Source organism: Mus caroli, unplaced genomic scaffold, assembly GCF_978045245.1.
Source record: "Mus caroli unplaced genomic scaffold, Mus_caroli_1 scaffold_13, whole genome shotgun sequence".
In the NCBI taxonomy this organism is placed as follows: Eukaryota; Metazoa; Chordata; class Mammalia; order Rodentia; family Muridae; genus Mus; species Mus caroli.
Genome location: NW_028227268.1, coordinates 14,181,990 through 14,192,269, shown reverse-complemented (window position 1 = coordinate 14,192,269; position 10,280 = coordinate 14,181,990). Strand labels below are relative to the sequence as shown.

General features: G+C 42.7%; 1 protein-coding gene across 2 annotated transcripts in view; it reads right to left on the bottom strand.

Annotated features, from left to right (window-relative positions):
• Window positions 1-841: 841 nt before the first annotated feature.
• Prkca (protein kinase C alpha) overlaps window positions 842-10,280 on the bottom strand; it is a 404,382-nt gene continuing 394,943 nt past the window's right edge. For both annotated transcript variants that reach the window (XM_085829454.1, XM_021175668.3), the window contains one exon: window positions 842-7,205. In XM_085829454.1, coding sequence (XP_085685580.1) covers window positions 7,041-7,205 — 165 coding nt within the window. In that variant the 3' untranslated portion in view covers window positions 842-7,040. The remainder of the gene's footprint in view (window positions 7,206-10,280) is intronic.

The following is a 10,280-nucleotide window of genomic DNA, read 5'->3' as shown; positions in this document are numbered from 1 at the left end:
GAGAGCGTGTAAGGGGAGAGGCATCTCAGAGGACGATGTCAGGAGAGCGTGAGCAAGAGGCATTGCCAACGTCAGCCCTTGACTTTTAGAAACTGGGGTCTGGGGGTTGGGTACAACATAGCTCAGTTGTCAGTCCCTAGCACTACAACCAGATGTGGTGGTTTGCCTGTGCTCTAGCAGGAGAGGCAGGAGGATCAAGAATTTAAGGTCATCCTTGACTATACAGAATTTGAGGCCAGCCTGGATTATGTGAGACGAGAGAGAGAGAGAGAGAGAGAGAGAGAGAGAGAGAGAGAGAGACCACAGCATGCACGAAGAAGTGAAAGACATTGTTTAGGAGCCAGGTCTCTCCTTCCAGTATGTGAGTCTTGAGGTTCGAACTCGGGTCCTCAGTTTTGGTGGCAAGTGACTTTACCTACTGAACCAACTCACTTGGCCCAGCACACAGTATTTTGATTTCTTTTTAATACATTTATTCACTCATTCATTTATTTGTATGTGAGTGTGTGTGTGTATAAGTTCTCACACAGGCTTGCTCAGAAGCCAGAAGGTGTTAGATCCATCAGTGCTAGTGTTGTGGGATGCCCTGCTTGCTGTGTGTGCTGGGATCAGAACTCCGGACTTCATGACTGTACAGTGAATGCTCTTAACTCCAGTCCCCAAAGCTATTTTGAGATTATTTTTTTAAAGGGGGCTTTAATAGAGAACCATTGAAATGGGTGAAAAGACGAAAGTGTTCTACGGAATGTGTCCGGAGTCAACGTCATTGCCATTCAAAGAACGCTGGGTGGGAAACATGGGTGAGCAAGACTGCTACAAGATGCAAATGACAGCGGCTCACTCAGCAGTGATCAGTATCTTTATTCATACACGCTTGCTTCCGAACTACAATGAATGCATCTAACAGAGCAGATCATGCAAACGGAGAGTAGAGGTTACACAAATCCAAGAAAGCTAGGCAGTAATTTACATGTCTACCTCACCTGCTCAGTAACCAAACGAGCAGTGGAACAGCCCCTGGCTTATCAGTAAAGGCCCGTTCTGGCAACAGCCTCCACCTTCACTCCTTCCTCCAAACCAATTTGGGGTTTTGCATGGTGTTTGCTTGTTTGTTTGTTTGTTTTCCAATGAGAGATTTAAACATGGCGTGTCCTTCATAAAACAAAACAGAAATCATGTAGGAAACGCAGCTCGAATGCATCTGATCGTCTATAAAAGGTATCCTGAAAAGCCTTCACGGTCAGGATAGGAGAGCGATTCTTAGAAAAACCTTTAGCCTTGAAATAGCAACCACCTTCATGTATAACTTTTAATAGTCTACTAAGCCTCCCAAGGAGAGTCACATTCTTCCAGGCAAAATATTAACAAAAAAAATCTACAAACGTCGATCACAGGATAGTCTTAAAAGTTAAGCAGGAGACAAAAGACAGTGTTGTTTGATCAGAAAGTGCAAAGCCGCCTTTTGTCATAGTTTAGAAAAAGGGGGTTGTTACAAAGTGGGCTGGGTAGGTGTTTTCTCAAAAGTAGGGTTCTGTCTACTCACATCCATGGGAATGGAAGCAGATGCCCAGGCGCACTCAGCGCTGTCTCTTCTCGGGGTAGGAGGCTTGAATTGCCCAGTGGGCGGAATCCTTAGAGGGCATCTCTCCATTTTAATCAAATGTGAGAGACTGAGGGACCAGAGGGGACTTGAGCCAGAGTTGAAGAAGCACCCCCTTCCTGCTCTGACTCTTACAGTGAAGAGTGGGACCCTCTAGATCCCCAAGAATCCTTTCTGGGGGCTACATCAGGAAGGGGAGCTATAAAGCCATCATCCCTACAGTTGAGCGATGGCTAAACCTTGCACAGCTATCTATAGTGTCTGCTAGGAAAGAGAGAGAGAATATCATATGCCAGCCAGTCCAGTGTGGACTCCACACCTCACTAGCACGGGAAAATCCCGCTGTGGGAACGCAGATCGTGGGTGCTCTATCCAACCTGGGTGAAATCCTCCTATAAGTTACAAGGAATTGGAAATTTATGAAATTTTTATTATTTTAAAAACTCACTTGAAAAGGATTGAGTTATTAAAGTCCTCTATAAAAAAGTACAAATAGCCCAGGATACCCAGGTACTCTATTGAAGTTAATAAGTTAATTTCTTGTTTTAGGTTTAAAAAAAAAAGTCTTTGGAACTTGTGGGCTTCTGAGGAGGGTCACAGTAAGGCTGTTTAACGACCTGGTGTGTCTGCTGTTCATTGACTGACACCTGACCACACGAATGCTGAGCCGACTACACTTTTTAACCATTACTGTATCATCACTGGGACAGCGTTAGACACCGTTTCTAGAACACTGTGCCTGTGCATGCCTCAAGCACTCTTTCCTGATTTTCTGGATTATTCTGACAGCAGAAAGGATCTGCTTCTTCTAGATTTGCTACGCTGGCCCAGTGAGATGTGGCAGGGGTGTTGACTGTCCAGCACATTTTGTTAACAGCAGTTCATGGAAAACAATTTTAAAACCGGTTTCCTAACATTCTGTCATGTTAGTGTGGACCCACTGCTAACCAGAGGACCTGTCTCCTTCCTTGCTATTGTCCCCCCACCCCCCCACACCCCATGGTCAGCATCCTTTCAGGTCTCTGGCTCAGCACGCATCTCCTGAGAGTGACTGTTTGATGTGCTCAGCCGTGGCATGGGGACAGGCAACCCTTCTAGGGTTGTAAACAAACAGGAAACAGTGTGACATGTACACACAAGAAATAGATGATTTCATAAGACCAAGGTGAGAAAATGACTGTCAGGTGGTGTTGCCTTGTGGAGGTGTTTGAGAAAATAAAGCCCTGCACAAACCCTTCCTATTTTTCTCTGCTGAGCAGAAGCTGGCAGGTTGCTGTTGGTTGTTTTCATGACTTCTGGACCTAGTCTCAGCAGCCATAACTATCAGAGGGATAAAGATGGAACTAAATGCTTCCAGGGTCTGCTGGCTGGCTCGGCCCAGGGCAAAGGACTTGTTACAGTTGGGAGAGTCTGAGAATGAACAAAAGGTTGTATCTGGCAAGAAGCCACTCCTTTGAAGGCTGTTGAACAGTAACTTCCATTTGCACAATGACCCCCAGTGGAAAGCCCATGCAGATAACACAACCTTTCTGCCACCTTCCATGTCTTCCTGGGTACACTCAAACCCTGCTCTTTCATGGTGTTGACTTCTGCTTCCTCCTCTTAGTGATACATCAATGAGTGGCTCTTTTGGGGTTGGCAAGCCACCATGATTTATTGGCTAAGAACTGGAGCTTGTGAGCAGCAACATTTGAGGGTTAATACTGGCCTCTGGTAATCTTTCACGTGACCATCTCAGACCAAGCTTCCGGAAAACTCTGGGCCTCCTGAGTTTCTCAAATCACTAATAAAAAAAGACTAAATTAAAGAAAAGGCTACTAGCTCAAACTAGGCCACAGAGGTAGGAGGGTGATGGGCAATCAGTTTAGCTCCTGGGGCTCCTTATCTACCTTCTGAATTAGCTCCTGCCTGGGGGTAAGCCTCCCATTAACTCCTGGGGCTGCACCTGGCAGCATACTCCAGTTCTTTCCATTCAACCCAAGCACCAGGTAACTTTAGATGCCACACTGAAGGCAGAGCTAGCAGCCCACTGGCCTGTGGTGGAACAGGGAAGAGCTACTACTGGGAAATGGCCACCTTCCAGGGGAATATAATACAAAATGATTTCAATGGATTTTCTGGGTCACAGCCTGATGGGTCCCTGTGGAGACTTGGATTGTGCTAGGTTCTCCTCCACAGACCCTGCCAATGCAGGCAGAGTCTGAGAGCAGGTACATTCTAAATAGTTCCCACCCCTGCCCCTGGGGATTAAGCCCTTCAAGGCACCCTCCTGGTTCTGGCCTCCTGCGTGGTTGCTTCAGTTCAAATGGCAGATGTTTCCCTGTAGCCCTGTTTCATACAAGGTCTGTGAAGTGGGACAAGGATGTGGAATAGTATCAATTGATCCTGCCTAACAGCTGCTAGTGGTTATCCACATGAGTTAGTTTTGTACCAAAAGTTGTCTCTGCTGTCCAGATCTTTAAAGTATTAGCCTTCATCTGAATTTAACACTCAGCAGTGTATAGAATAGGCAGCATCATGAACACTTCCTTAAATTTTTATCATCTCTCCTAAGTTTGTTCTCCAGTGTTCTGTTCCTTAGGCAATTGCTGGTCTGTGGCTCTGTTATTTCCCTCCTCCAGTTTGAGAATGTTGGTGGATATTCTCTAAGCGTACAAGCCATCCAAGGGATCACACATATTTTCTAGAGAAGTTGAATCTCTTAGAGCTGGATGCTGGCGGTTTAAGGAAGAACCCAAGCCTGCTACTGGCATGAGAGTCAGGCAGCTTGGCACCTCAGGATGGATTGTCTACGAACCCTGTGCTCCTTCTCTGTGGTTTCCCCCACTTTGAGAGGTTCAGCTTCCTGTTGCTGTCCCACCTGGGAAGAGCAACACTTTCACTTCCAAGGCTCATTGATTGATAAGCCAGTTCCTTTACAGTTGGACTGAGTACAGTGTTTTTGATAAGGCTAGGTTACCAACATGATGAGCTTGACTTCTGAGATCCATATATGACACCCTTTCCCACTTTTTGAGGTCTGAAGTCCAGAATTCATGAAAGGTTGCAGAAGAAACTGCTCTTTTCTGGTTTGGCCCACTCTCGACTCCATATCTCTTTTTGATTAGGGATTTTCAGAACAGCCTATGCTCCGTATCTCAAAGACTCTTGGTGGGTTTCAGGGTATGTGACTGTCAAGCAGATAGGTGGAGAGTAACAAAGAGGAGAGCTTAGCTGTGAGATGATTTCAGGAGAGGTGCCTTCTCTAAGGACTGGTGGGAACTCCATTTTCACTTGTCCTTTATGCTGCAGAAGCCTGCCTCTTCTAAACACCTTGTATTAGGAGGCATTTGGCCAAAGACATGCTCTTCAAAGACCGGAATGTTCTAGGAACAGCTTTAAGACAGTATGTGCCTCTGAAGAGAGTCTGCTGGCAACAGCTTCAGAGATGGCTCTACACAGGCATGGGGATAAAGTTTGTCTCAAGGATTCTGTGTGTTCTGGAGTACACAGTGAGTTATTCTGGGGCAGAAAGACAGACTACATATTTTTGGGTGTCCATATGCACACACAGAAAGGAATCCTCTCGCCCCTTCATCCCTAGAGACCCCAAAGACATAGGCTGAAAAGTATCAGACAAACAGACAGACAGACAGGACAGACAGACAGACACACACACACACACATACACACATACACACACACACACACACACATGGAGTTCAGCCCAGGTGCTGTAACAATGCCACATATATATGAACATATCAGGAATACTAGAATTAAATATATTCAGCTGTCCCCAAGAGAAGGGGTGATAAAGGAACCTGAACAGAGGATAACATGAAGAAGTTAACAGAGTCTCATCTCAAAAAATAATCCCCACAAACAAAACCGGGGTTTGCAGGTAGAATCAAATATATATATATATATAAATATACATATGTACACATATATAGTAAAACCCTAGTTAAACGTGTAAAGTAGCCATTCATTTTTAAAATTACATCTACATTAAAAAATTAATATATCTGATAGAGTGCCAGTGTGTGGGGTAGTGGGTGAGAGCCCAGCAGCAATGAATAAAGCTAACACTTAATCTTAAAGCAGACTGGAAACATGAATGTCACAAATATAGCACAATTGTGTCTTATAAAAATTATCATAATACTCTTTATAGTTGATACAATTATATCAATAATATAGATTAACTTGTTATTAAGGTTTATTATAAACATGCAAAATCCATTGCATGATGCACTAGCAAAACATATTAAAATCCTTCTAGCAAGAAGACATCTTTGAGCTGTTATAAGCATAAAGTATCTTGATCCTACAGTTCCACATGTGCCGTTCAATAGGAACTGAGAATGGGAACCCAAACTATACTCTTTTTCATCTCTAAGTGGATGTGGGGCTAGAGAAAGGATGAAAATCAATCTATGGGGACTGAGGCTAGTCAATACTTTGACTAAATTACTATACATTGTACTTCCATAAACGACACTGCAGCTTATTAAATAAATAGTAAAAAAATGGGATGGGGTCATACATTTCAGCTTCTTAGGAAGGGTACCTACAAAGGTAGCAAAATATTATTGTCTGTGTGGGGTTGGCTAACAACACTCGTGAACAGTGGCATGATTACTGATGGCACCCTGGATTGAAGAGTCATCTCCCAGAGATTAAAATGAACGTACACATGGTTTATCCTTGATCTGAAATTATTTCACATGCTTGTTTAGCAAAATCCTTAGATGATTTGGCCTCTTAAAAAGAATGAGTTATAGACATAGTTATCAACCAAGCAGGGGATTACAGATGATAGATTCAATGAATATTTGTCTGAAGTTTTCTTTCATTCTTAAACTATGCACTATGGTTGTGCTATGATGGCTGGGAACAGTGATCAGGTTCATCCTGCCCTCTCTGAGTCTAGGGACTGTTTCCATTGAAACAGAGAATAGAAGCTATGTGGTCTTGAATATATGAGCCCCCAACCTCTCTTTGCTTTCTCTTTGGACTTCCTGTTCTTTTGTTCCAAAGACATCTTGGGTGGAAATGTTTCCTTTCCTTGAGTTAGGGTGGGTTCACTTTACTATCTCTGGTTGATTCTGATAGTGAAAATCCAAGAAATGGAAAGTATGGAGAATATATCAAATCGTACCAAAAATAGGGTCCAAGTCTCTTTGTTTTTTAGGAAGAATCAACTTGTAGCCGGACATGACTTCTACATAATTAAACTATACTCTGTACATTATGTCATCATCCACTAAGATAATGCTTTTGGTTGGGGGATGAGGAAAAAAGTTGATCATGTACTGACTAATGTCCCTAGAATTTTCAGGCCTCTGTGTGGAACAAAATACAAGGCCATAGCCTTAAATTTTTATGGTTAAGGATCACTTCCCACTGCTGGGGATGCTGGGGGCTGGGGAGGCATTTGATCTTTCATTTTTGAGTTTCATACTGCACTTTGCAAGATTGGGTGCACAAACTGGGGGTTGACATACGAGAACCCTTCAAAATCAGATTGGTCTATGTTAGCAATGACCAGCTGATCTGGTGGTGTTAAGACAGGCTGCCCTCGCGTGAAGAACTTGTCAAAGTTTTCTGCTCCTTTGCCACACTGTAGGGGAAAAAAAGAAAAAAAGAGGAAGTCAGAAGATACAAATCACAGAAGGCATTTACTGAGAGCCTGGGGGCGTGCCACAGGGAAATTGGCCTGGCTGGGCAGGAAGACCCTTGGAGGATTTACAGGCCTACTGGAATCAGAAGCCAAGCACAGCAAACAACAGATAGTTGCTTGATTGTAATTCTTCTCATATGATAATTCTGAGAATATTCTCAGAATGAAAATCCCAAATGGAAATGCACTGTTGTTTACAACATAGCAAAAAGACAGCCTTTCTTACTTCAATATTACCTCATTGAGCAAGCAGAGCTATTAGCATGAATGGTGCACACACAGGGCCATCTGTCATAGCTCCATGTTGAAAAGACCATGCTATTGATTGTGCCTGTAGGTACCCATGAATTGACAAGGTGTGGTTACTGTCTCATATTTGGTTCTTTGTAATAATATTTATAATCAGACAGAAGCTGTGTCTCTTTGACATGTAACTGGCATGTTTTAGAAACTCTAGCTCTCAGAATAATCTTAAAGCAGTATGGGGTAGGTACAGTGACAATGCAGGAGATGAGTTCTTGCCCTAAGCAAGAATTATGCATATCTGGATAGAGCTGGTCAAGTGGCAGGCAGGTCAACATGGAGCTCATTCACAGCATAGTCTCAAGACAGGAGAAGATATGCACAGGTACCCTGAGGAGGCACAATAAAGTCTGTGATCTGTCTTGAATATTATTTTCCTTTAGGATCCATCAAGGCATTCTTTGTAAATGGAGGCTTTTGGCATAGCTTCCCTGTGATTGTCTAACCAGCCAGCTGCTTATGCATGGGAGTCTTACTCAACTCATAGTCAATTATACAATTTAGAGTTATACAATACTTATTGCATGATGCTCTTGCAAAACATTAAACTCCTTTTAGGAAGCAAAGAAAGGAATATCCCCACTTTTCCAAATACGTAGAAAGGTTGTGGCACATCAAAGTCTCTGGGACTTCCAAGGAAGAACTGGGATTTTACTGATGCTACTAATGATTCAGAGCATGCTGCAAACCGTCACTCTTTTATCTTCTGGTAGCATAACTGGAGCAACATGAACTCATGTTAAGTCAGCATACATTTTAACCTAATGAGGAATTCTTAGCTTTCTAACAGAGGACAGTTCTAGGTAACCTGTGAGGTTCTGTAGAGTTGAGAAAGGAACTGTATCTCCCTCCTCATGACATTACAAAGGTTAACTGTGAAGTTCTACCTAGAACATAGCGCTTGTTCAGAGTTCAGCACACATTGTTTATTTCTTTAAAATAAGATCTGTTATGCTCATGTTGTATTTTCTCACCTACTTCCCCAATGGGTTTTCTAGAGAAACCCATTTCATTATAATTTCCCATTTTCCCTGCAGTAAATACAACACACTTCTCAGTGTCTGTGGAGAGAGAAAACATATGCTAAGTTCAAAGTAAGGTCTTCAAAATCAACAGTGTCCTTTCCCAATATTATTTTCATTTAGTAAATAGCCACTGTACTCTGAACTCAAGGACATTTTACACTTCAGTGATGGGGTAACTGTGTGTGTCTGTGTGTGTGTGTGTGTGTGTGTGTGTGTGTGTGTATGTGCATACATGGTTAGGGTAGGTTTCTATATGGTGATGTTGTGGGGAACAGAGTGTTCTCAAGTCACTCTGTGGAGTCCATACAGGTGATGAAGCACCCTCTACATTTTAGTCTGGCTCCTATATGTGGAGCCACAAAACTTTGGCTTTCAAACTGTATATTCCCATGATGTTTTTCTTCGCAAGAATCCAAAGCACTTCAAAGCAAAGGTCAGCAGAGGCAGAGCCACATGCAGAGGATACCAGTGAAAAGGGCTCTGTAGGAAGCAAGTAAGGAAATGCTGTTTCTTCCCAGGAAATAATCAGGAGTCTATATTTTTGATTCATAAATCACATAAACAACAGAAGCCGGTTTCCATTAAGATAATACAGTCAACTCTACTGCAATGATATAAACATCTAAAGAAAAAGTTGTCTTTTTGGTAAGACTTGATTTTCAACCAAGTAAAAGTTTTCCTCCGGGAAATCCATTTTCATAAAATTGTCATAACTTGGACAAGGGCTACCATTGTCAACTAGTGGTTAGAGGGGGGTACTGCTAAATATCCTAAGATGAATGATTTCCCCATTCCCCTAAATATTTATTGGCTCAAAATATCAATAGTGCATCTGTTGGAAAACACTAGACTCCATATATCTAGACTGTAATGAGAGGTCCTGTGGTTGGTGTGAAGGGGCCAAGCATGAAAATTAGGCAAAAGCAACCATGTGTGGGAGTAGAGCATGGAGAAGTTGTAGAAGACCAAAGAAAAATGATGTAAGCAATGTTACAGCCTTATAGGGTTGGCTTTGAGGGGCACTCCCTTTTGGTGATGGATGTGTAGCAACTACCTGGAAGAACTCAAGTGCATTTACTGTGGATGCTTTTAGAAGGTGGGCATGAGAACACTTAAGAAGACATCATTTGTCAACTTTCTGGCACTGGCCATGCAAAGAAGAGCAAGAAGGAGATTCTAAGGAGAGAGAGAGAGAGAGAGAGAGAGAGAGAGAGAGAGAGAGAGAGAGAGAGAGAGAGAGAGAGAGAGAGAGAGAGAATATGTGTCTCTACAAGGCAGAGCAAGGCTAGCCGACGTAAATGTTCTATTTGCCTGCCTGTCTAGCATTGCATTTATGGATTTGTTCTTTGAAAAGTTTATGTTGTGTGGTCCTTTATTTGAAGACTGTCTCTATGATGCTCACAAATTAGTTTCCAGTTAGAAGTTTCTTAGTACTATGGGATCTATTGCCAAAGAGTCCTTAAAACCTACAAAGAGGATCCACATGAACACTGAGGGAGGTGGGGCGGGAAGAGCACATTAAATTCTACAGCTATTGTTCCAAGAAAAGTTATTGCTAAGGCAGCTAGTATTCCAAGAAAAGTTATTGCTAAGGCAGCTAGTGCTTATAAAGCCAAAAATTGTAATGGGATGGAAAAACTCTTTGAATTCTCATGGTGTCAGTACTGAAGACTGTGTAGCTAAGGGG